Source organism: Sarcophilus harrisii, chromosome 3, assembly GCF_902635505.1.
Source record: "Sarcophilus harrisii chromosome 3, mSarHar1.11, whole genome shotgun sequence".
NCBI classification, from domain to species: Eukaryota; Metazoa; Chordata; class Mammalia; order Dasyuromorphia; family Dasyuridae; genus Sarcophilus; species Sarcophilus harrisii.
The window spans coordinates 275,955,232-275,981,122 of record NC_045428.1 but is presented as its reverse complement, the minus strand read 5'-3'; the positions used below and the strand labels follow the sequence as shown (position 1 = coordinate 275,981,122).

The window sequence follows — 25,891 nt, the reverse complement described above, 5'->3', positions numbered from 1 at the left end:
TATGACTGATTAAAAATGAAATGGACCGAATCAGAACACATCATACAGTGGCAGCAATATAGCAAAGACTTGAAGAATTAAAAACTAATCATTGTTGCCAAATATGGTTACAAAAGATTAAAGATAATGAGATTATCTTGATAGTTGATAGAGAGATGAAAAACTCAGAGTCCAGAATGGGACATATTTTTTCTGGACATGGTCAGGACATAAATTTGTTTTGCCAAATTATACATATTAGTCACAGGCTTTTGTTTTACTTTCATTCTCAGTGTGGGGTAGGAAGAACAGGCAGCTTTTTGCTGACTAAAAAAAGCACATAATTTTCAAAAATCATTGTGACATTTTTATGATCCTAAGACACAAAAGAAAAAAGCCAATGACTTTTCAGTGTTATATTCTTCCACATTCAATTCTTGTTTCGAGGGCTAGTTCTTTAAAAAAAAAAAAATTCTCTGTAAAATTCAATTTCATTTTATTTTTAGCTTTGAATTCTTTCCCTCTCACTCCTTAACCCCTATCTTTGAAAAAGCAAGAAAAACAAAATCTGTTCTTAACATGTATTGTCCAAAAAAAAAGTCATGCCTTGGGCTTGACTCTTGACTCTAGATGCCATTCTTTTGTCTGAATATGGGTTAGCAAATTTTCCAAGTCTATTGCAATTATCTCTCTTATTATATGATTTGCTCTAATTCTCATTTCACTTTGCTCATTAGTTCATGAGTTCAGGTTTTTCTGAAGCCATCCCCTTCTTAATTTTTTTTATAGCATAGTAGTATTCCATAAATTCATATAACATAATCTGTTCAGCTATCCTCTTTCAATAGATACTCCCTCTTTTTCCAGTCAGTGTCACCATAAAAATAGTTGCTATAAATATATGCTATAAAAATATTTGTTTAAAAGAACTTATGAGTTCTGTTTTTTTCCTTTGGTCTTTTTGGGGTATTGACATAATAGTGATATTACTAGGTAAAAGGATGTGTACAGTTTAATAACTTTGGGAGTATAGTTCCAAATTGCTTTCTAGAATGACTAATTAGTTCACAGTTCTAATCGTGCATTAATTTACAAATGTTCCATACCTACTCCAGTATTTGGTATATTTTTGTCTTTATCAAAATAGTGAATGTAATGATTATGAAGTGGTACCTCAGAATTGTTTTAATTTGCATTTCTCCAATTATTCATGACTTAAAGATGGGGTGTCAAACTTAAATGGGAAGGGGTAACAGATTAAACTTTTTAAGTACATAAGGTTCCTTTTGGACCAACATATTAATTTAGAAAATCATATATTTCCATATTTTTATATATACATATAATTAATATATCAACACATTACAATCTGATAGGAAATACATTTTAATCTGTTTTCAAATACATTCAAGAGTTTTGTTGATTAAACGAAGCTCATGGGCTACATGTTGGACGCTTGATGTAGAATATTTTTCATATGGCTTTTTGTAACGTGGATTTCTTTCTCAGAAATATGTACATCCATATCCTTTGACCAATTACCATATGGACAGTAACTGTTGTTCTTATAAATTGGAATTCTTCCTTCTCTTATCTCCTCCCTCTTCAAGACAGCAAACAATCTGGTATGGGTTAAATACATGCAGTCTTTTAAAACATATTTCTGTATTTGTCATGTTATTCAAGAAAAATCACAACAAAAGGTAAAAAAAAGAAAAGAAAGAAAGAAATTAACAAACAAAAAGATGAAAATACTATGCTTCTATCCACATTCCGTCCCCATAGCTCTCTCTGGATGTGAATAGCATTTTCTATCCCAAATCTCTTGAAATTGCCTTGAATCATTGCATTTTTGAGAAGAGCCAAGTCCATCAGAATTGATGATCACATAATCTTGTTACTGCATACAGTGTTCCCTTGGTTCTGCTCATTTTACTTAGCATTAGTTAATGTAAGTCTCTCCAGGCCTTTCTGAAATTATCCTGTTGATCATTTCTTATAGAACAATAATATTCTACTACATTCCTATACCATGTTCAGCCATTCTATGACTGATGGGCATCCACTCCGTTTCCAATTTCTTGCTGCTACAAACATTTTTGCACATGGGGGCCCTTTTCCCTTTTTTATGATCCCTTTGGAATATAGACCCAGTAGAGACACTGGTGGATCAAAAAGTACACAGTATGATAGCCCTTTTACTGGTGGATCAAAAAGTACACAGTATGATAGCCCTTTGGGTGTAGTTCCAAATTTAAGATGAGTCTTGAATGATATGAGATTCCAAGAGGTAGAAGTGGAAAAAAAAAAAAAAAAAAGATGAGCTTTCTAGGCATGGGGGACAGGCAGTGAAAAAGGGAATGAGGCAAAGTAGTGCAGTGGATGGAGCAGTGAATCTGGAGTCAGGAAGATCTGAGTTCAAATCCAACTTTAGACACTATGATTCTGGGCAAGTCACTTTTCTGTTTTCCTTACTTTCCTTGTTTGGAAAATGGGGATCATAACACAAATTTAGGGTTATCTTCCAGGATTGTTATGAACTTAAAATGAGCTAATATTTGTAAAGCACTTTGTAAAATAACTGAAAAAAGGATGAAATTATGTTTTGAGAAATTATAAGTACAAAAGAAAGAATTTATATTTAATTCTCTAGTTAATAAGAAACCACTGGAGTTTATTGGAGAATAGGGCTTTAGGAAGATTTGTACTTTAGACAAAAACTTTGGTAGCTATGTGAAAGATGAATAGGAATGGGGAAAGATTTGAAGCAAGGAGATTGCAATAGTCTTTTAAAAAAGAGAAAAAAAAAGCAAATAGTCTGAGCATAAGGTGATGAAGGCCTGAACTAGAATAATGGTTCTTTGAATGGGGAAAAGAAAAATATCTGAGAGATGTTATAGAGAAAGAGGAATGAAATTTAGAAACTGTGTATATGAGGTGAGGGTTGCTTATCTAGATGACTGGAAGGATAAAACATAGTAATACCTTTGACAGACAAAGGGAATTGATTTTTTTTTAAAATTCAGTTTTATTCTATTTTCACTTGAAATTCTTTCTTTCCCTATATCTCACCCTATACCCACTGATAAGAGAAAAAATATAGAACATATATGTTTACACACACACACACATATATATATATATATATATATATATATAGTAATAAAAAACAAATTTTGTCTTTCCCCTACTCCCAAAAGAAATAGAGTAAAATATGTTTTATTCTATGCTCTTAGTTTATCACTTCTCTGTCTGGAGAAGGATAGAATATTTCATCACGAGTCCCTTGGAATTGTGATTGGAGATTGTGTTGCTCATTATTACTAGGTTTTTTTCAAAATAATCTTTACATATTTTTCTTAATCTATGAATTGTTATCCTTATTCTGCTCACTTTGCTCTCCATCAAGTTGTATAAGTCTTCCCAGGTTTTTCGGAAAGCTTCTCTTTCATCATTTGTTATAACCCAGTAGTTTTCCATTGAATTCATAACCTCCCCAGTTGATGGATATCCCTTTATTTTCCAATTCTTTGCCATCATGGAAAGAGTAATTATAAATATTTTTGAACTTTTGTTGATCTCTTTGGGATACGGACCTAATAGTGGGATCCCCTGTATCAAAAAGTATGTAAAATTTAATCCCTTTTGGAGCATAGTTCTAAATTGCTTTTCAGAATGGTAGGGCTAATCCATAGTTCAACCGACAGTGCATTATTATACCTATTGTCCCCTATCCCTGCCAATATTTGTCATTTTCCTTTTTTATTATCTTAGTCAATCTGATGGTTGTAGGAAATTGTTTCAATTCATAATTCTTTAGATGGTTGTAGATAGTTTTGATTTCCTCTTCTGAAAACTGCCAAAATTCTTTGATAATTTACCAATTGGAGAATAGGTTTTAATGCTCATAAATATAACTCAATTCTCTATATGTAATAGAAATTAGACTTGTATTAAACTTGTTGCAAAGTTTTCCCCCCAGTTGTTTTACTTCTCTTCTAATTTTAGATGCATTGGTTTTGTTTGTACAAAATCTTTTTAATTTTATGTAATCAAAAGGATTCATTTTAGCTCCTGCAAACCTCTCTATCTCTTGTTTGGTCATGAACTTTTTCTCTATTCATAGATCTTAACAGGTAACTTCTTTGTTCCATTAATTTTCTTAGGCTGTCACTATATTTAAGTGATATGTCCATTTTGAGTTTATCCTAATAAAATAAGTTGTTGGTCTGTGCCTGGTGTCTGCCAGTCTGTTTTCCAGTTTTCCCTTAAGTTTTTGTCAGATAGTAAGTTCTTGACCTCACAGCTGGTTAATCAAAATTGGGTTAATCAAACATGAAGTTATTATACTTATTTGCTTCTGTACATTGTGTATCTAATCTGTCCTACTAATCAAGTTCAAAAACAGCATTTTAAAAATTGTATATTCAGGGTTAAAGACAGTGAGCTGTGTTTTGGACATGTTGAATGTCTGAAATAACTAAAATGTTGAAAAGGCAACTATTGATGTAGGACCTGAGCTGAAAAAGAAACTAGAGGCAGATATGTATAGATCTGAAAATCATCTTCATAAAAATAAGAACAGCTCCAAGGGAGCTCTTAAAGTCATAAGTGAAAATGCAGAGAAAAAAGAGAAGAGGGCTCAGAACAGAGCCTTAAGGTTCTCCCACATTTAGTGGGTATGAATGACCTGGAGATGGGTCCAGCAAAAGACAGAGAAGGAGGAAGGGAACTAAGAGAGTAGGGGAAAAAATATCCCAGGAGGAGAATATAGTCATTGATATGAAATGTGGCCAAGAGGACAGGAAATTGAAGGGTTAAGAAAGGAGCATTAAGTTCAGCAATAAAGAGGTAATTGGTTAACTTGTAAAAAGCAAATTAAATTGAATGGTGAGATTGGAAATCATACTACAGAGAACTCCTTAGAACAGAGTGTTGAGAAAGGAAGTGGAGGTAGTGAGTTTAGGGAGCTTTTTCAAGGATTTTATAAGGGGAGAGGGATAGAACCATAGGCTGTGGAGATAGCATGGTCTCATGGGGCTTTTTAAGGGTGGGAAAAATTTGGGCATCCTGTAGGCCATAAGGACAGATCCAGTAAATAGAAGTTGATCTGGTCTTTTAAAAAAAGAGAGGAAGGATGGGAACAAAAGTACAGAGAGAGTGATTGACCTTGGCAAGAAGAAAGACCACCTCTTCATTAGAGACTGAAATAAAGGAGGACATAATGGAAAAGGGGGGAAGAGATGTTAGGGAGAGATGGGGTGGGAAGGGGAGAAGAATAAGCTCAGAGTAAGAGATGAAGTGGTGAAACGGGTGAAGTGGAACAGGGAATGTCACGGGGGGCTTGAGGAGAGACGTGAAGATTGGGGATAGCCATTGTGATCTACAGGATATAGAGCATTTATCAGGGAAGTATAAGTAGCATTGCTTTGCAACATATAGCTAAATTATAAATATAAATTTGTTGTGTAACTAATCAATATTTTTTGTGACATCAGTCATATGATTTTCAAAACTTCTTTAGACTATGCAATGTACTGTTGTTGATAATACTATTGAAATCTATTAGATTTCTTGACTACTTCATTGTACTTTGAATTATGTTCTGCTCTAATATTTCTTTTTCATGAATTGCCATGAACTGTTTTTTTTTTTTTTATTAATTTGCCACTTATGAGAAGGCACTGATCTACCATTGCAAATGTAGTGGCAAAAGGAGAAAAAAACTATGAATATGTGTTGGGACATTGCATAATCTCAGAATTTTCAATTTATTGGTTAGTTTTGCTGATATTTTTTTTTCTTCTTTATTCTAAAGAATCGCTCTATGGAAGGGCATAGAAAGCAGGATATGTTGAGAAATGTGGGGGAAATAGATCAATAAAAATTTATTAAAGAAAAATAACCTATATTTTATTGTGGAAAAGAAGCAGCTTCTAGGGTCTCTTGAGTCCTCATTTTTATTTTCTATTCTTCATTTGTTTTCCTAACATCAGTATGAAAGATGTATACCATATTTCTGATATTTGTAGAAATTAATTTTTTTTAAAGGAAATTTTAGCATTTCTTCTCTTTGAAAGAGTAGCTATAAAAGGTCTTAGGGATAACTAATAAGAATGATCACATGCATATGTGTGTTAATATATGTATACATAAAATGTTTTTACATAATAAACTTTTATTTGCTTGTAAAAACAGCTCAGCAGTAGGTTAGCATAGTATTATCCTGTTTTGTGAATAAGGAAAACTGAGAAATAAGAGTTGTCCTTGCCATGCACCTAGATTTTTAAGTGTTCTTAAACTTAACAAAGATTAAGTAGTAATTAAAAAAAAAAAAACTTATCTCACCATTTGTTACACTTGCTTTCTCTAGGACTAGTAGTAATCTTATGCCATTTTATAAGAATAGCAACTTTGTAAGTAGCACTTTGAGGTTTATTATTATTATCATATATTATTATTTATGTAAATATTATGTGATCCTTATAACCCTCTTTGTGGTAGATATTATTATCCTCATTCTATATATGAAGAAGTGAAATCCAGTTCTGGTTTTTAAAATTGTTATTAAAGTATTCTTCTGTAGATATCAAATACAACCCTATAAAGAAGATGAAATAAAATTTTGCTGCTTAGAACAAATATTAGAATAAATATTAGATTATATAATGGACTTGATATATGTGTGTATGTGTGTGTATTTAATGTAAACTACTTTTTTTTTTTTTTTTTTTTTTTTTTTTAACACTGAATTTCAGATGTAGCATTGGCTGCTGTCCTAGTTCCTGTTCTGGTCATGGTTCTTACTACTCTTATTCTCATCTTAGTTTGTGGTTGGCATTGGAGAAACAGGTAATGTAATTAATATATTTGATTCACAGATGTCAGCGCAGATACTGATTGTTTAACCCTAGACTTCTGACTCAATGACTAGCACTCTTCCCATTGCTTTGCAAACATTTGTTCTAGCCATAAATGCAAAAAATAAAATAAAATAAAATAAGACTATTGAGTGGTAGAAGAAAGCCTGTGTGTTTCCTCGTGAAACTAACATTTTAATTGTACCTTCACTAAATTATTGATTAGTCATGTCACACACTACTTAGCCTACTTAAATATTTACTTTATTTCTTGGCTTGAAACCATTATATGTTATATTTTAAATAAATACAGACTTGGTAAGGAAAGTAATATTAGAAATAGAAAGTTTAAATCTCCCTAGAATTTTTATGTTGGAGGGAACAGTCATTCAGTAGAACTTAGTTGGTTCTTTGAATAACTAATCTTGTGATTTTGAAGAAGTAATGTGTCTCTTTTGTCATGTCTAAAAATATTGATCACAGCAGAAAGTTAGGCAATATTTCAAATAGATTTTGTTGGCTTAATAAGTAACTTCTTTGTGTTTGTGCTGCAGTTATGCTGCTGTGCTTAGGAATAAATTTAATCTTTGTCCATTTCTGGTTTTTTGTGTCTGTCTTTTCAGAAAGAAAAAAACTGAAGGAACATATGATTTACCTTATTGGGATCGCGCAGGTAAATTAAGACTCTTATTTGCAGATCTCACATATTTAGTATAAAGTAAATATATCCTCTGATGCTTGGCTAAGAACAAACCCTTGATCCTTTCTTTGTGTTCTATAAATGGCATACCAAAACCAAGCAGCTTTTTGCTAGCTTAGTTTGTACCACTCTTATACATAGATGGTAGTATTTCTCTCTTAACTTTTTTCATTTTACTCTCCTCCTTTTCCTTCTACTTCTCTTCTAAGTAATATGTAAAGAAGTAGAATAAAAATAAAGCCCTAAAGTACTGTCCCTGTTAGCTTAAGAATTTGATCTGGTGTTCTTTCTTGAAGAGCTTGATTCCCTGGAAGAAATTTGATTGTTTTGATCTTTGAATTATCTCCACAATGTGCAAAAAGTGAAGGATTTGCATTTTGGCAAAACAATATAGATTTTTTTGTACTTAACTCCTCTATGACTCATCTACCAAAGCAAATCCTTCATTTTCCATTATCCATTGTGATCTTGGGAAGAAAGAAGAGTCATGTTTTAGAACATTGTTTCTATGTGAAAATCAATTCTAATTTCCTGTAGGCATTTTTAAATGAGTGATTATTGAAAACAGGAACTCTCAAATGTTTTGATTTTAGGATTCCTTTATATATTTTTTAAAATTATTGAGGAATCCCCAAAAATCTTTTATGTGAATTATATTTGTTAATGTGTACTGAATTAGAAATTAAAGCATCTTAGTATTATGAAAATAGTTTGATCTTACAGACCTCCCAAAACCTCTGAGCACACCCCCCCCCTACGGATCCCAGGCACACTTTGACAACCAGTGATCTAAATAAATGTTAGAATACATCTTATTTATAAATTTAAAATTATGTGAGAACAACATTAGTATAATTATTGAAGAGAAAAAAAGTCACAATAGTTCTGATTGGTCTTCACCATCACACTTAAATGCTTTAACTTTTCCCTGATTAACTCCTTGTTGCAGTTCCTACAGCATCTATTCCAAATCTTTTCTTATCTCCCCAATCTACCTATAGGCTTTCTCCCTTCCTTTCCCTGAAAATGATTTTTTTATTTTACCTTTAAAAAAAAGTCTTTCCACCATAAGTTTACTACTTTCCTCAATTGTATATCTTACATCTCCTCATCATCATTCCTTCTCACTTCCTCTTCCAGTTAAGCCCTTTCTTCCTAGAAAAGGCTAGTTCCTCTAAGTTCCTTATCTCAAGTGCTCCCATTTCCCCTGGAGACTGGTCTTATTAATTATCCAGTCTTCCTTAACTACTCACTTCTTCCCTCCTGCCTAACAATATTACCAGATCATCTCATTTAAAAAAAAAAAAAAATCTTTCCTCAACCCTGCCCTTCCTTCCTTCAAGCTCTTGATTTACATCTCTCCTCTTATTCATAAGCAAACTCCTAGAAAAAGTTCCCTGTACTTGTATCTCCCTATCATCTCCACTTTGATCTTCATTTCTTTCCTTTCCTTTCATTCTGGTTTTCAGTTCCATAATTTGGCTGAAACTCTTTGCTTCTGTGTGACGAGTAATTCCAATGCTACCCACCCATATCCTCTGGGATAGGCTCCCTTGCTCACCCACCTCTATTGGTCAGTTTGAGCTCTCTTAGCTCATCTTCTACCTCTCTATCTGCTCTTCATTCTGCTTTGTAGGATCATCATGGATAACCTTCCCTCTTGTGCGTAGCTGTGACCTAGGGCTTTCTCTCTACATTGGTGATTTCTTCAATTCTCTTGAGGGCAATTATTATCTCTGGGAACAGAACAAGTTCAGATCTCTCCTACCTTTCCCTATAGCCAATACCCTAGTTTAGCTGCCCCATCATCTTTCACCCAGACTGTCAAAGTAGTCTTTTATCTGTCTACTTTATTTATAAATATTCATACTTCTCTTCTTTGTTCTGTTCCAAAATAGTGAAAGTGATATTGCTAAAACAGAAGTGTGATCATGTCATTTTCCTGCTGCAGAAGCTCTTTCTTTCTAGTATCAAATACAGACTCCTTGATTACCTTTTAAAGCACTTCACAAAATGAGTTCAATTAACTTTCCAGACTTATTTCACTTCCCTCTCATATACATCTTCCATCTGCATTGTTCCACATGTTTTCTTTTTACCCCACTATGCCATCTCTCATCTCCATGCATTTGCATGGACTGCCATCAGTGAATGAATACTTTCCCTTTTATAAACCTTTCCTTACCCATGTGTAGTGCCATCTCCTACAAGAGCTATTTCCTCTTATCCCTGTCTTTAGTTTCCCTCTTCAGATTATATTTATATGGGTAATTCCTAGTACACAGTCATTTAGCAAATTAAATTATATCAGTTAAACATTTTACTAATAAGGAAATGGAGGTCAGAGAATAAATGATTTTCTTAAGTCGCTTGGGTATTAAGAGTAAGAGGCAGAGTTATGACCATAAGCCTAGGTTGAATCAGAATCATCTTCATCAGATTTAGAGTTAGAAGGAACCTTTAGAGATTATCTAGTCCAGTTGTATCATACTTAGAGAGGTGGGTCTCTGAATGTATTTACTTAGAAAACCCCGTTAATAATGTTTTAGTTGAATAAGCACTCCCAATTATATTTTAATCTGGTATCACTGGGGGGTCCTATTTGAAGCAAGATCTTGCATCCAGTCCCATGTTTTCATTTTACAGACATGCAGTTTGACTCCTGGAATGGTCAAATGAGTGTCTCAGAATTGTCTATGATGTAGTCCAAGATTCCAGTCTTCCCTGAGCCCAACTCCAGTGCTCTTTCAGGGAGAATTCACAGCTCCATTTGAGATTTCTTCCATTGTTATTTGCTGTTTTTGGCCCATTCCTATGTCATTTATTCAGTGTTAACTTGAAGACTGTTTAGGTCATTTTAGTGTGGGGGAAAATTCATGAAAACAAATTACCTTTAGATTTTTATGTCTTGAATAGGGCTATTCATTTTTCAATTTGTTTTTAGTAGAAAGCTTGTATAGAACCTTATAACTTAAAACTTTGTATTTTAATGTGTGTTAGATACTGTGAAAAATGCCCATCCTCATCTCGGAGAATTTTTTTTCTTTAAGTTTAAGCTTAACTGTAATACAATGAAGCTCTAGAGATGTCAGAATTTTTACTTCTATTTAATATTATTACTCTTAATATTGGCTATCAGGTAGGCCTTGAAAACCAGTATCTTGGAACTTTGGTGAAGAGTTTACTTTTAGGAATATTTAAACTATTTGTCTTGAGAGAGGCATTTTTGCATAATGTTCATTCTTGCTTGAAATCCAAATGAAGGTTGGTGGAAAGGAATGAAGCAGTTTTTCCCAGCCAAATCACTGGAACATGAAGAAACACCTGTTCGTTATAGCACCAGTGAAGTCAGTCACTTGAGACCAAGAGAAGTCACATCTGTGTTACAGACTGAGACTGCAGGTAACCACTTGGAAGGATATATGGAAAGACCTTGTATAACATTTTACAGTAAAATAATTATTACTTTATAATGAGATCCAACTGTAATGCCATAAATTTTATTTTAATATTATATGACTGACTAGTCCCTTTTAATATTGAGATAAAATTCCATGACATCAGCTTTTCTTTTCCACTTTTCACCCAAGATCATAATTTTCAGGAACTGATGTTTGTTGGAGTATTACTGTAGTTCTGGGTCATACTATATAGTTGATCATTAGTTGTTTAATGATCAGAATCAGGCCATTCTAGTCAGAGTATAATAGATTTTCAATCTTTTAAGTAAAAATATTTGAATTTTTCATGTCCCTTTTATTCTAGAGATTTCAGTTGAAGAAGGTAAGGGGGTATTCATCTGTAGTCTTGCCTTTGTCTTTGGAATATATGACCTTAAGTTACTTCTGTGACTTAGTCACTTCATTTAAAAAAAAAAAAAAAGTACCCACTTTCTGGAGAGCAATATGGAACTATGCACAAAGGCCTTTCAGAATGTGCACCCTTTAATTCAGGAGTGTCTCTACTGGGACTATATCCCAAAGAAATCATAAACTAGGGAAAGGGACCCACATGTACAAAAATGTTTGTGGTAGCCCTCTTTGTAAGGGCAAGAAACTCTAAACTGAGTAGGTGCCCATCAATTGGAGAATGATTGAATAAGTTATGGTATATGAATGTTATTAAACTGACACAACTTGAGAAGTTATTTAGATCAGTCTCATTCTCATTGTACAGGCCAGAAACCTGCCTTGCCAAACAAAGCCCATTTAAAAATGCTCAGTACAGGGGCAGCTAGATGGCCCAGAGAGAGGATGGAGGACTGGAAGAGGATCCGAGTTCAGATGTAGTCTCAGACATTAACACGTACTAGCTGTGTGTCTCTGGACAAATCCCTTAACCCCTATTCATTATGTCACCACGCTATCACTGTGTGCTTCTGAGAATCTCTCCCATAACACCTTTATGGAAAGCTTTCACTGTGTTGGGCTGTGGAGAGCATTGGTTGTTTTCAGCATCAGCTCTGTGACAGCGCAGACGATTTGCTTTTTGGGTAAAGGCCATGCATCATCTTTTCTGTTTTACATTGTCTCACAGAGTATGCTCAGCCATTAGTGGGAGGAATTGTTGGCACGCTTCATCAGAGATCGACATTTAAGCCAGAAGAAGGAAAGGAAGCCGGCTATGCTGACCTCGATCCTTACAATTCCCCGGTGCCAGAAGTTTATCACGCGTATGCTGAACCGCTGCCCATTACCGGGCCAGAATACGCCACCCCCATCATCATGGACATGTCGGGACACCCTGCGGCCTCAGGCACAGCGCCCTCCACCTCCACCTTCAAGGCCTCAGGGAACAAAGCCCCCACGGGAGTGGGGACGTACAGCAAGCTCTCTCGGACTGACGGCTGCCCTCCGACACATGCAGAGTACGACACGCCAAAGGGAGGGAAACCGGGACTGAGTGCCCCGGAGGAAATGATGTACCAGGTACCGCAGGGCACCCTCCACACAGCCGGAAGCAAAGGGGAAGCGTCTGGGGCGGCCAGGGAAGGAGAAGGGGACGTTCTTAAAGAAATCCTTTGAAGGTGATGCCCCTTTTCCAGAGCATTGTTTTTAAAGCACATTGAAATTTTTGTACAAGTCATGATAATATATGAAAAAGTCTATCAGTACCTATCACTGAATAGATTGGGGGGAAATACCATAACTGAGGTACAGGAAACTACTAATCTGGTTGTTTTGCTTTGGAGATATACAGCACACAATTGTTGACGCTTCCCTGTTCTTGATGTCATATCTTGTTTTGTTACTACTGTAAAATGTGATATTCTTTAAGTCATAAGAGAGCTTCTCAGATGCACTTCAAAGAATTTAAAAATCACTGAGATGAAATATTTATTACTGATGCTGCAGGTACATTAACGAACTTAAAGTAATGGCTCTATAAGCCTTACTAGCAATAATTGCTAATGGTACTGTTATAATGAATGGCTTGAAGTTCTTAGGATTTACACACAAAGGTGGAAATGATCATGATTTAGTTCCTTTCTAGAAAGTTCCCATGTTATCATTTCTGTGTTTATTTTTTTAAATGTTATAATTCTGTAATATCCATAAATTACTTTTCATACCTGTCCTGTAGATTTAAAACTTTAGTGAGAAACTGACAGCTTTAAAAGCCTTTAATGGCAGATAGAATCTATCACTCATTCTCACTGATTTCTCCCCTTTCCCCTCCTCCCCCACAACCTCCTCTTCATTTGGCCCAAAGCCGTGACTGTCGGTGTTCTTAGAGGCTTTCTTCTGAGCGTTCTCAGTGGGTACCGCTTGGGCAGCCTGATGAGTATAGACCCTGTCTGGCTTAACAACTGCTTTATAGTTGAGAAAAGGTTTTCCCTCATTCAGAGTTTCAGTACCATCAGAATGTTTGTCAATGAATCTGTGACTTTTTGGGAGAAGAGTAAAAGATGGTGAAGAGAAAGTTAATGGGACCCCAGTTGTTGTTTTCTCAGAAATATATCAGCACAGACCACAACTCAGAAATAGTACATTTTAAGTTGTAGAGGAATGTGTATTTTTTGGATTTTGGCAAGTCAGTAAACTCTTCCATAGCTTCCCCCCACCTCCTTGTTTGATCAGTGGTTCTAAATGACTTGTGGTCTTAAAAATGACTTAGAACTGCAACTCAGACATTGAGATACTTGGTATATTGAGATATAGAACTGTGTGTCACATTTAATTGGATGCAATTTTATCTGAATTGATATTTATTGACAGTGTTTTTCTTTTCCCCCTTTGTAGCACATGTTCTTTCCTTGAAGTCAAGGCTTACACTAGAGGAAAAACAGAAGTCATTGTCGCATTTTATTAAGTTTTTAATTTTTTTTTTTTTTTTTTTTGACCAGCAGAATGGCTTGGTAAAAGTAGGAAAAAGCCACCATTTCTTTCCATCTGTCTCTCACGTGAGTCCTGTTCTGATTCAGCTTTTGGATTTAATCACGTTCTTATCACATCTTTGTTCACAGACCAGTGAAGCTGCATAGTATTTTTTTTTTTTTTTTTAACATTTCCAGATATTTAAGCAGTGGAATTGTGGGTACTAGAGATTTTGTTTTGGCATAGTAGCCTGACTTTCAGCTCTGCCTGACATGTGACCCTAGATAAGTCACTTAGCATTTTTGTTTAGTTGTAGTTCCCTGGCTCCAAACAACACTAAGATTTTAAAGATACAAGTTGCCATCTCATTGGCCCCAGCAAGTTTATTTACCACAAATTTACCAGCTTATACAGATGAAATCATAGGTCCAGACCAAAAAAGTTTTTTAAAAAGGATGTTGTATGTCACTTGTTCTATAATTAAAAGTTTCCTTTCCTGTGTTAGCTTTACTTATAAGTGATGATTATAACAGAAAACATGAGGAAAAATTATTTATTTTTAACTTGAGGTACCAAAATATAGCTTGGGGATATTTAGAATAGAAAGCACAGATATTGGTAAACATAACTGAATTAAGTCGTCCCTTTTCAGGCAGAAAAGATGAATGTATCACAACTTAATCCTTTCTCTTGTGGATAAAGAGGAGAGACTCAGTTCTGGAACTGTGCAAATAATAAAACCTTTTAGGGTTACATTTTGAGCTGTTAAATTTGTCATGTTTTTCCTTGTAGTGAGATATACACTTGATTTTTTTCTAATTGTTTTATTTTCTTTAAAAGCTTACAGGGAAACAAATGAACTGTTTTTTTATATGATACAGATTTTAAGACTTTTATATTGGAAATTTTTAACAATTTGATTGATGTTTGCCAGTTGGCTGTCCTCATAATAACTATAAGATGATTATCTAATGTCTCCTTAGTTTGTGATGAAACACTTTTTGAATTTTTTTGGTTATTATTCAAGAGCTGGGTTGACTTGACTTGATCCAAAACTTTCTGGGGGAAGTATGGAGGTTGCAGGGGTTATAAGTTTTTGTTAGATAATTAATTTATGTAATTTCATAATGGATTGTCCCAACTTTGTGTGTTTGTTACGTAGCTACATCTATATGTGGCTTGGAGACAATCAAACACCATTTTTAGCCAGACACCTTTTGGATTTCTTGTTCAATGTTTATTTATAAGTTTTAAATACTTAAATATTGTTTTGTTTGAATGTCACATTTCCATGGAGACCAAGACTGTGTGAATATAATCATAAGCCTAGAATCTAGTTAACTACTAGAATAGTAAATGTTGGTCTGTTTAACATAGCCACATTGACTTAGCTGTTACTTGATCTTTTGAGAACCAGCAAGATGAAAGCCAAAATTTTATAAATTCTATTTAGTGCTATACATTCACATAGATCCCATTCTTTATACAGGGTCTAATCCAATTAATTCCTCATTTCACTATTTGCACTTTTCATTTTAAAATGGGTTAACTAAAGAAAGTCTTCAAATAAAGAATTTGACAGAAGTGAGAAGTCTAAGAAAAGGGTTATGTCAGTGCTTTGATTTTTCTGCTAAGAGGTAAAAGAATGATTAAAAATTAAGTCCCACTGTCTTGCCTGAATACTCAAATTATGTGGAAACAAAGAACTGTCTAGAAGGAAAATGGGGCACTCTATAAATGGGTTGGTAAAATTGAGAGAATTAGTGAGACATGAAGTCGCTGAAGCAATACCCCAAGCTAGATAGTTCTGTTCTTGTCTTTAGTCTGGCTCCAACGTGAAATCCTAAATTGCGACAGTCTAAGAATTGGATGCCAGTACCTTGGTGGCAGAGCAGTATTTAAGCCAGCTTCAGCACCATTTCCTGTTAGTTTTATTTGCCATGTAATATTTTTTTCTTTTGACACTGGGAAAGTGGAAGCAAAATTTTCATTGAAATATTTTTTTGGGGAATGAGAATGGTTTGAAGATTAGTGACAATTCTCCCAGAATGTACTTTTCTTACCTCAGCATGGAATTGTAGTCACTCTGTATTTGTATATGTTGCTAGAATTTAGATTGTATAAATAGAATTCTATGTGTCCATGTTGTTTTTAATAAATTATATAAATACCATGCTCAAGTTATTTGTGAAGAAAATGGTGGACTTTTCATAAGATTGAGGGTACGTTCTGACACATCAGAAGTCTCCTCTTGTTCAGTCATTTCAGTCATATCTGACTCTTTGTGACCCCGTTCAGAGTTTTCTTGATACAGATGCTGGACAAGTTTGCCATTTCCTTTTCCAGCTCATTTTACAGATGAGGAAAAAGACAAACACAGTTAAGTGACTTGCCTATGATCATCCAGTTGGGAAATGTCTACAGCCAGACTTGAAAGATGAATTTTCCTAACTCCAGGTCTGGCACTCTCTCCATTGTGTCCCAGTTGCTCAAGTGCCAAAAGTCAGGAATGGGTTTTTTTGTGTGTATGCATATGTAACAATATGTATTTTCCATGAATTAAGGGATTTCATGGGAAAAGATAGATCCTTATCTAGCTTTTGAAGTAAAGCATTATACTTTGACATTTAAAACAAAAATTCCCCAATAAGTGTATCTCAAAGCTTTAGACATGAAATGAAATATCACCAACCATCTTATCTCATATCCTAATTGTGAATTGAATTGCCATTTCCTCACTTATTTGCAGAAGCAAATCAAAGAGATTTCAAGCTTGTTAAAAAGTATTGGAGAAGCAGGAATTACATTCACAGGTATTTTTGTTTTTGAATTGAAACTTATCCTATATCTCCAGTAATACTGTCAGTGAGTGAGCCATGACACTAAGGCATTTTGTACTCTCCTCCATTTTCCCCATTGTTTTAATCCATAAATCTTTTTAAATCATCTCCCCTCCCCCCCAATTCTACTAGTGTTTGTTCAAAAAAGATAACAAGGATGTTGAACGCTGCCGATTGAAATGGTATATGTCTATGAAATGTATTTATTTATGTTATTGATTGCTACTGTCTGTTTGAGTGGATGAAACATTTTTCTTTCATGGGGCTTCTGCTCATCATCATCATGGTATACTCCTAGAATACTTTTTCTAAATTAGTCTGTTGTGTCCCAAAACGATGATTCTCCAAATTGTTTTTCATTTGTAACTCCTCCCTTCCTACTCTCATTATTTATTTTATAATTCCTGATTTCATTCTCTCCTCTTTTCCAAACAGGGTGGAGAATCTCCTAGAAATGTATAATATAAACAGCTTGTCAAGAGCTGAAGTTTATAGCATGGAATGTTTCAAGCACGTATTAGTCTCCTTAATACCAAAATAATTATACAAGTTGGAAGAGAGGATGGGCAGGAAGAGAGGATTTATCAGGAAAGCTAATAAAGTGAAGAACTATCCCTTAATTTTTCTTTTGTATATTTTCATCCTGCTCCTCAGTGACCTAAAGGAAAGATGATATATAAGTTGAGTTTCCTCAATAGATTAATTTGATCATTATAGACCAGATTTATAGAAATACAAATGAATAGGTTTTTATCGTATGTGTTTTTTTGCTGAGGCAATTGGGGTTAAGTGACTTGCCCAGGGTTGCACAGCCAGGAAGTGTTAAGTGTCTGAGTCCTCCTGACTTCAGGGCTGGTCCTCTCTATCCACTGCGCCACCTAGCTGCCCCAATACAAATCAATATTAAAAGAAATCGAGCACACTGATATCCTAGAGAACAGGGTTAAACCTTAGGATAAGAATAAGATGTATTTAATACTAATATTTCTTAATTTAAATAAGCTTTTATTAAGCAGCTACTATCTATGCAAATCACTTCCGGGAAAACAGATTAAGAAGACTTGGTTCCTGCCTCAAAAAGCTTACAATCTAGTAAAAGGGAAGGTAATTACATAAAATAGAAATGCAAGACTAAGACAAAATTGAAGAATTGTGGAAGTAGAAGTAACTTAGGGAGGAGAATTTGGGAAGAATTATGAAAAAAGGCATATAAGAATTTAAATTGATAGAACTGATGATGTGGGAAGGACATTTTTAGGACAGAAGATGATGAATAGAAATACTAAAGTGGGGAAGCATAGAAGGTATTTAATTCAGTGGGAATTTTCTCAAATTTAAATTCTGAATTTATTCTGTAAGCCAATGGAAAGTCACTGAAGGGTTTTGGAGTAGCAAGTAAACAACAAAAAAGCAGTGCTTTAGGAAGAGTGATTGTAATGGACTACAGTGACCAGGAGGTAGTAGTTTTAGAGAAAAAAAAAGATACAATCAAGTGTGGTAGTGAAAATGAATGAATAGTGGCTAAGGGGAAGAATGCGAAAGTAAAAAATTATGTGAGAGGTCCAGAGACCTCAAGAGAGGCAAATAATGTAAATTATTAGATTATCCTCATTTATTGTAGCCATTTTGGGGGGATACTGAGATAGATCAATTAGGATGTTAAAAACGATAGGTTTTTTTATAGGTGTATTTTTTAATGTGCAGAATGCAGCTAGAAAAATCCTAGTCATACAGCCAAAGAAAGAAAGGGTTTGATGGTCCACAGCTAACTCTCAAATTATGGCCAAGTCATCATTGAAACTAGTTCAGGATGGATTTAACTAGTTTGCCCATGGGTCACAGGGCAGTTCAGTGATGCAGATAAAAGCCAAGGGTTTTAATAGGGAGGGCTAAAGGTCTTATTCGAGTGCATTTAATGGGTTTCCTATCAACAATATCATCAGTAGTGAGGAACCAGATACGCCAAGAAGTCCAGTTTAAGGTAGCTTGGGTCTTGAAGTTTATAATGTTTCAAGCAAAGACTCTTAAGACATCAGTTAGGAGGGGGGAAAATGTCTAGATCAGAGACAATCTGTTGCAAGAGAGGCAATCCCCCAAAGTGTCTATAGGATGGTTTTTACAACATTTTCAAGAAAAAAAGAACTGTACTCAGTTTTCATTCAAGTATTTTTCATTCAAGTATTTTTATAATTTACATTTACAATTTTGAAAACTTAATTTCTATTTCATTCTAAAGACCTACACTACAAAATGAAATGAACTTCTCCAGATGCAGAAATGCACTATGTGATGGCCTTCCATGATCAAGTTTGACTTGGAGGAGAAAAATAATAGAGATTAAACAGACGACTGGAGAAAGTTAAGGCTATTCAGGCCAAAACATAGCTCATTGAGTCAGAGATACAAAGTTGCAAATTATAAATTTTTATCCAAATCATCTGGAAATTTCAATTTCATACACGTAAAACTATCTTCCCTTTCCTCTGACTATATTCAGGCAGGCCCATCTTATCTTGGATCAATTCTACTTAGGTAGTCTTAACTTTCAGAACATAATTATTTTGATTTGGGCTGTTTAAATAGAATAGTTGGGCCACCCAGTTTTCCTGATCCTTACAAATTTATAGACTTCTTCCAGATAAGAACTGAGGGGTTTTTTTCATTTTAAAAATTGAATTTTCAGGATAGTCTACATTTGTCCTGATATCTTAACTGTAATTTTCATAATTAAATATATTCACAGAATGCAATTTCTGTTAAATCTAAACCAGCAGACAATAACAGACTCAGTCTTTCAACATTTTCTAAGTTATACAAAAATTGAAAAACATGCTTTACAGAAGTAGCTTGATATTTTAAAAAATAAACTCAAAATTTATAAAAAAATAAAATACTGATGAAATATCAATCTCTTTAGAGTCTTTTAAGGTCAATCTTTTGTCAAGTTAATAACGAAGTTTTTTTCTATGATGTTCTTTAAGAATATCTGTTCTGCAGTTATGTTGTGGTATTCATTCTAAAGACAAAGAAAGAAAAAATAAAATTATAAATTGTTGCCTTTCAAATTTTACATCTGCCAGAATACAAGGGAAGGTCTAAAAGTAAACCTCTGCCTCAGTCTCTAATGTTTATATCAAAAAATAATAAAAAGTCATAGTTTTTCTAAAAGGATATATATCTTTCATTTTTATTTTTACTCGATTATTTTCGTTTCATCTTTAAACTCACCTTTTTAATTCATTCCATGGATAAAACTACTTATTTAATTTGGTCAGAACTTAACCCAGCTTGCCTAAGGGACCACAAAGTGGTGTTGTAGTTAGAGCACTAGGTCTGGCATCAGGAAGACTCCTCTTCCTGAGCAGACACTCCTAGTTGTGTGATCCTGTTTGCCTCAGTTTCCTCATCTGTAAAATGAGCTGGAGAAGGAAATGACCAACTACTCCAGTATCTCTGCCAAGAAAACTCCAAATGGGGTGAGGGAAGAGTCAGACACAACTGAAAAACTAGTTAACAATAACCTAGTCAAATGGCTCCCCTAAAAAAAACTTTGTCCAGGCTGAAAAAAGTGAAGAATTTTAATATAAGAAATGGAGAAAAGCATTACATCCTCAAGATTTAGAACATTCCTTAGAACTAATCTAATTCCATCACTACCTCATTTTATAGAGGAAGAACTGAGACCAGAGAAATTAACTAACTTGTTCTAGACCACATAAATAATAATTACTCACCATTTGAACCCAGAGCCTTTAATTCCAAATTTACTGTGCTATGGCTCCTTCAAGTCATGTTGGAGACTGTCAACATAAACTTTTATTCATTTCTTTTTATGAGCTGGGCATTATGCTAAGCATTGAGGATGTTAAGACATTTACTACTACTATCTTCAGGGAGCTTGCATTTTAATGGGGGAGAAAAAATATAAACAACCTCATATATACAAGATAAAGAGGGGTACATTTAGATATATTTTTGTTGTTAAAGGTTAAGTGTCTTGCCCAGGATTACAACTAGTATGAGTGAGCCGACCTGATTTGATCTAATAAAAATGAATCACTGCAGTATTATTTTAGAAATAGACAAAACCACATCTGGATAAGATAATAAGCCAAGTTCAAATGGCTAATGACAGATCTTTTGTTTCTAAATCCAATGTTTTTGTCTGTTTTTAAAATAGTAATGCACACAATGATAACCGGCATCAAAGGTTAATCCAATCATGTCCATCTTTCCATGACTCCATTTGGGGTTTTCTTGAATACTGGTGGTGGTGTCTGCCATTTCCTGAGCCATTTTACAGATGAGGAAACCAAGGCAGGCAAAAACAGGGCTTTCATACAGCTACTAAATATCCGAGGCCAGGCGAACCGTGCAAGATGAGTTTTCCTGATCCAGGCCCAGCACTTTATCCACAGCCCTAAAACTAAGTTAGGCAGATCTCCACAAAATAAGGTTAGTCAGTCTCTGGCTTTTAGATGAGTTTCAGAAACGACATGAGGGGCATCTATATTGGACTCAGCTAAAGTGTAGCTTATTTTTTTTGCTCAGCCTCTGAGACCGATATTGATAATATTAGAGCTCCTGTTAGCTCATGCTACAGAACAAATTAAATTAGCAGTATAATTAAGTTCAGACAGATTTCAGCTTTTAGAATGTGACTTTTGACTCAAGAATTTCTGAATAGTAAGGCTGTCCTAATCTACACAGCTGGTAATAAACTTATAACATCATAACCTTGAGATTACTGTGTAAAGGAAATTCCAGAGCTATGAAAACACAGAATCCAAACTCTTAAAAAGCCTTAGAAAATACAGCCCAATGTCATGCAAAAGATCTGCTCTCACTAACCACATTAATCTCTCCTAATCCATATCCCAAGAGGACTGTGCATGTCTTCCTTACCTTGCTCATGAAGGACATGGTTGTATTTCCATAATAGTGCAAAGGGCCATCTTTATCAGTAAAATTGTACTTAAAACCTGCTAAGTGAACTTCGTGGCATATATAAAATGCCAGTGTGATGGCGATGATTCCCGTTGTTGGGTGTTTGGGTTTCTAAAAACAAAGAACAGAAAAAGGCTTATAACTTTCAAGGAAAGTCTATAACAGCATTATACTGGAGTAGAAGAGTCTTTTATCTTCAACAACAAAAAATTTGCCACAAAGGAATTAAATACATCCTAAACAATGCACTACATATAATTTATTATATTTATCTAGAAGAATTCAAATCCCATAGAACTAATTTCCAAATTATCTTAGTAGGATACATTCCTGAGCTAGAGAAATAGCAAGTATCTGTGTTGCCCTATGTTGATAGTGATGAATGGATAATTAGCAAATTAACATTGTGTTCCCAAAATAAATTGTTTATCTAATTTATGAAAATACTTTTCATTTGTAAAACCTGTGAATATGCAATGCAATATACAAAGCTTGTGAAATTTAAAACCACATTTTTACAAAGAAATGTTTAATGTTACTGCTGTGATAAGTTATTAAGGAGAACTAACACTATACCAATTCTGCAAACATAAGGTTTCCAGAGAAGTCTCTACAGCCAAAACAATTTGAAATGCAGAATGTGACAATCATTGCCTATCAAAAAAAGAAAAAAAGTTACCAGAATCACATAAAATTTGCTCATTTTGTAGAGAAACGTCCCTTTAATTTAAATTTCAGAGCATTTCTCCAACAGATCCTGTTTGAAGAGACATGATCTTTAAAAGTTTATTTTACCAAGTGCATTTTACATTTCAGTATTTATAAGTCACTTCTCTGTCATGATATTCAAAGGTGAATACAATATAGGAAGATGTTTTTGTTAAGTATTATATACTTCCTCTTTTACAAAATGAATCAAGGAGTTTTTCTGTTAATGTGCCATACTAATGACCTAAGGGAATCTGGTTGTTTCTGTTATTTTAGAAGGAGCTCTACTAATACTATTTAAGAAAGCTTACTTGTATATGACAGGAAGAATTTCTTATTCCAAATACTATGACTCTAGCACTGAACCTTATTTATTAACTAAACAATTATTAGCATGATTAGAATTCATCATCAAAAAAAAAAAATCTGATCAGTGATAAAAATGAACTGATCCATTATTCCTTTGTATATTTTTGCTTATTTACAAATTGTATAAATGCTATTGTATGTATTGGAAAACTTACACAGAAATACAAATTTAAAAAGAATGAGACAAAGATGAATTGATATTTGATCCTAGATTCAATAGGAAGATGTTTACTAATAGAAGTAATAATGTAGTCAGATCGGCACTTTGGGAAATCACCATGGCAGCTAAATTACTATAATAGTCCAGGTGATGAGGGTCTAGTTTAAGGTGGCTATGTTAGTAGTAGACAGAACAGGAGTGATGAGAGAAATGGCAAGTTGTGGTCACTGATTAGATATGTAAGGGAGGTAGGTAGGTGAGTATGTGAACCAAAATGATGCAAACCTAGGTGACTAGAAAGATGATGGTAAGAAATAGGGGAGCTGAAAAGAGGCACACATTTAGTAACTGTTCTTTCTCCTCAAGTGTTACTTACAAATAGGCATCCCAAATTACAGAGTGGAAATGTTTTATCTTAACTGTAAATAGCTAAGTTTCAAAATGTATAAGTTTTTTTCCCCCCTTTGCCAGAATACAGATTAAAAAAGCAAATAATATGGAAGCAATAAGACCTGTGATGGATAATTCAGGTCATTCATGTCTTATCCTACAAACAATATGAAAAAGAGAAGGTGATTTTTTTTTTCATCTTTCCATCACTGTTCCAGAGGCAAAACCTGGTTACCTAGTGGAAGTAGGGAACTAGTGGAGTGTGTGTAGAGTAGGCCCGTTAGAACATAAAGTTACTTGTGGTTATGTTAAAGCTAATCCCATAGTAGCTATCATGGGAAGGCTGTGACGCAACCCATCTTCCTACGGACCATTCTCTACTGAACAATCACATATCTTTTGGGGTCAAGGTCACAGCCCTAACTTCTGGAGACTAATGATCCAGTATAGTATAAAGTTTAAGTTCAATATTAGATGTCTCTTCTTTGCTTCTTAGCCAATGTCATATGTATACATACAACAAAGGTGCATATAATGTAAAATAATATGTTGTATACATGTTTCCAGTCACTTAAGAGTTCTTGCCGGAGAGGCTTCAGGGATTATTATGTTAGGGATGAGGAAGATGTACGTGACAATGAAACGCCATTTGATGGATTCCTTATTCTTGCTAATTAAGTAATTAAGTTCTGTCTGCTAAAGTGGTATCAGAAGACTTTAAAATCCAGCATCCTTGGGCAAAACTCGTTAACCCCAGTCTGTTGATAATACAGCAATAAAGTTTTAGAGCTGGGAGAGACATTAGGGATCATCTGGTCAAAATTATTCAAATTACAGAGAAAAAACTGAAGCTTAGGGTTCAAATCTAAGTCTTCTGATTGATTCCATATCCATTTATTTAAGCTATACCATAATAGACAACAGAATCTAGATTTCAAGTCGGTAGCACCATCCATGTTTGCTGAAGCCTAGTTTAGTAAAAATCAATAAAAATCCTTCACTGAGCTGGTAAGACAGACCACCTAGTTAGCAACTATCTTTTGCCATCAAGATGCCATAATCAATAAGCATTCTAACTTGTAAACTGTTTGCCTGAATTAAAGTTAAACTATTTTACCTTAATTATATGTAGCTGAGTTTTAAATGTAAAGTTTTTTTTTTTTCCCTTCTTACCAGACTACAGATGAACAACAACAAAAAAAAGCAAACCATATGGATGTTTATTTTGCTGATACTCTGACAAAATGCATCTGGATAAGACATAGTCAACAACATAGATTTTAAAGTAGCACCTCAGTCTTTAAAGAGTTAATATTGTTTTGATCACTATTTCTAAAGCAGTTTTATGTAGCACTATTCAAAACAATAAGAATAATAGTGTTTACATAGCACCTACTAAATGCCAAAACCTTTAAAAATATTATTTTGAATGAAATCTTTTTTAAATAATATTTTAAAATATATTCCATTCGATACTCACAGCCACCTAGGATATTGGTATTATTAATACGCCCATTTTACAGTTCAAAAAACTGAAGCAAACGGGGTTAAGTGACTTGCCCAGAATCAAAGAGCTAATAAATGTCCAAGGCAACATGTGAACTCAATTTTTCTTGATTACAGGCCCATTGCTCTCCTTATTGAGTTGCCTATGAGAATATGAGAGGCAGAGTGGTGGTGGGGAGAGATAGGGCACCAGATTTTGATTGCAGAAGACCTGGATTCAAATCATACCTCTGACTAGGCTACCAGGTTGTTCTGCCCCTTAATACCTGTGTTTAAGTTTCCCCATCAGCAAAATGAGGGGGCGGGGCCAGACATATGTTCCCTTTTAAATCTATGAATCTAAGACTCATGAACATGGTTCTGGGCAACTTTAAAAGTTTTGGCTTTCCTTGTTCTCCTGATTTAGCTTAATCTATAACAATTAGGACAAAAGATAAAATAAAAAAGATATCCCTCTCCCAAGAATAAGCAGCCTTTGTAAGGTGCCATAAGCTCCCCAGAAGTTACCCCAGAGGGCCAACCTTTAGTCAGACACTTCACCATTGCTCAGCTAGTCTTGGCTTAGCTCTTCCTTAGCTAAGAAGCACACTGCCCATTCCTAGTCTATAATTAAAGCTTCAGATTTTGTAGGGCAGGCCCAAAGCCTGCCTTTGAGAATGCCAGCTGGGGGGGAGAGAAAGATGTCTCCACACAGTTATTAAGCATCAGGGTGGGACTTTATCTGTGCACACATATTTTTTATATACATATACATATCTGTGCATATATATCTGTACATATAAAATTAAAAACACATGAAAATACAAAAAGCTACATGTGAGCATTCTTACTTTTTATTCTCAGAATAAACCCAACTCTTTTCCAGTTTATAGGTCCTTTTGCTCAAAGCCTTCTTTTGTCCCTAAAAATAAAAAAATATCCTGATTTCGAAATTATTAAAACAGTAAGTGAAAAGGCCCATACCTCCTTTTTGGGAAAAGTAGTAGGAAAATGAAGCATGTTGAAAGCAGCTATTCTTGTAATAATAGGATCTAGGATTCTGATTTTTTCAGGTTTATAGATTAGATTTAAGGCTGGTTTCTTCCAAAAATGATCAACCTTCTAAAACAAAGAGA

The 25,891-nt window shown here is 34.4% G+C and overlaps 2 protein-coding genes across 8 annotated transcripts in view; one reads left to right on the top strand and one right to left on the bottom strand.

Moving 5' to 3' along the window:
- DCBLD2 (discoidin, CUB and LCCL domain containing 2) overlaps positions 1–16,036 on the top strand; it is a 97,379-nt gene extending 81,343 nt beyond the window's left edge. Inside the window, exons 13-17 of one of the 2 annotated variants that reach the window (XM_031959552.1) lie at positions 6,738–6,831; positions 7,463–7,512; positions 10,804–10,941; positions 12,076–12,565; positions 13,782–16,036. In XM_031959552.1, coding sequence (XP_031815412.1) covers positions 6,738–6,831; positions 7,463–7,512; positions 10,804–10,941; positions 12,076–12,563 — 770 coding nt within the window. In that variant the 3' untranslated portion in view covers positions 12,564–12,565; positions 13,782–16,036. Of the gene's footprint in view, positions 1–6,737; positions 6,832–7,462; positions 7,513–10,803; positions 10,942–12,075 lie in introns of both variants that reach the window. The other variant, XM_031959553.1, reaches the window with a different exon arrangement.
- A 2,347-nt stretch (positions 16,037–18,383) lies between these two features.
- ST3GAL6 (ST3 beta-galactoside alpha-2,3-sialyltransferase 6) overlaps positions 18,384–25,891 on the bottom strand; it is a 112,029-nt gene continuing 104,521 nt past the window's right edge. For all 6 annotated transcript variants that reach the window (XM_031959549.1, XM_031959550.1, XM_031959551.1 and 3 more), the window contains 3 exons: positions 25,740–25,877; positions 21,602–21,754; positions 18,384–19,712 (listed from right to left, as the gene is read on the bottom strand). In XM_031959549.1, coding sequence (XP_031815409.1) covers positions 19,626–19,712; positions 21,602–21,754; positions 25,740–25,877 — 378 coding nt within the window. In that variant the 3' untranslated portion in view covers positions 18,384–19,625. The remainder of the gene's footprint in view (positions 19,713–21,601; positions 21,755–25,739; positions 25,878–25,891) is intronic.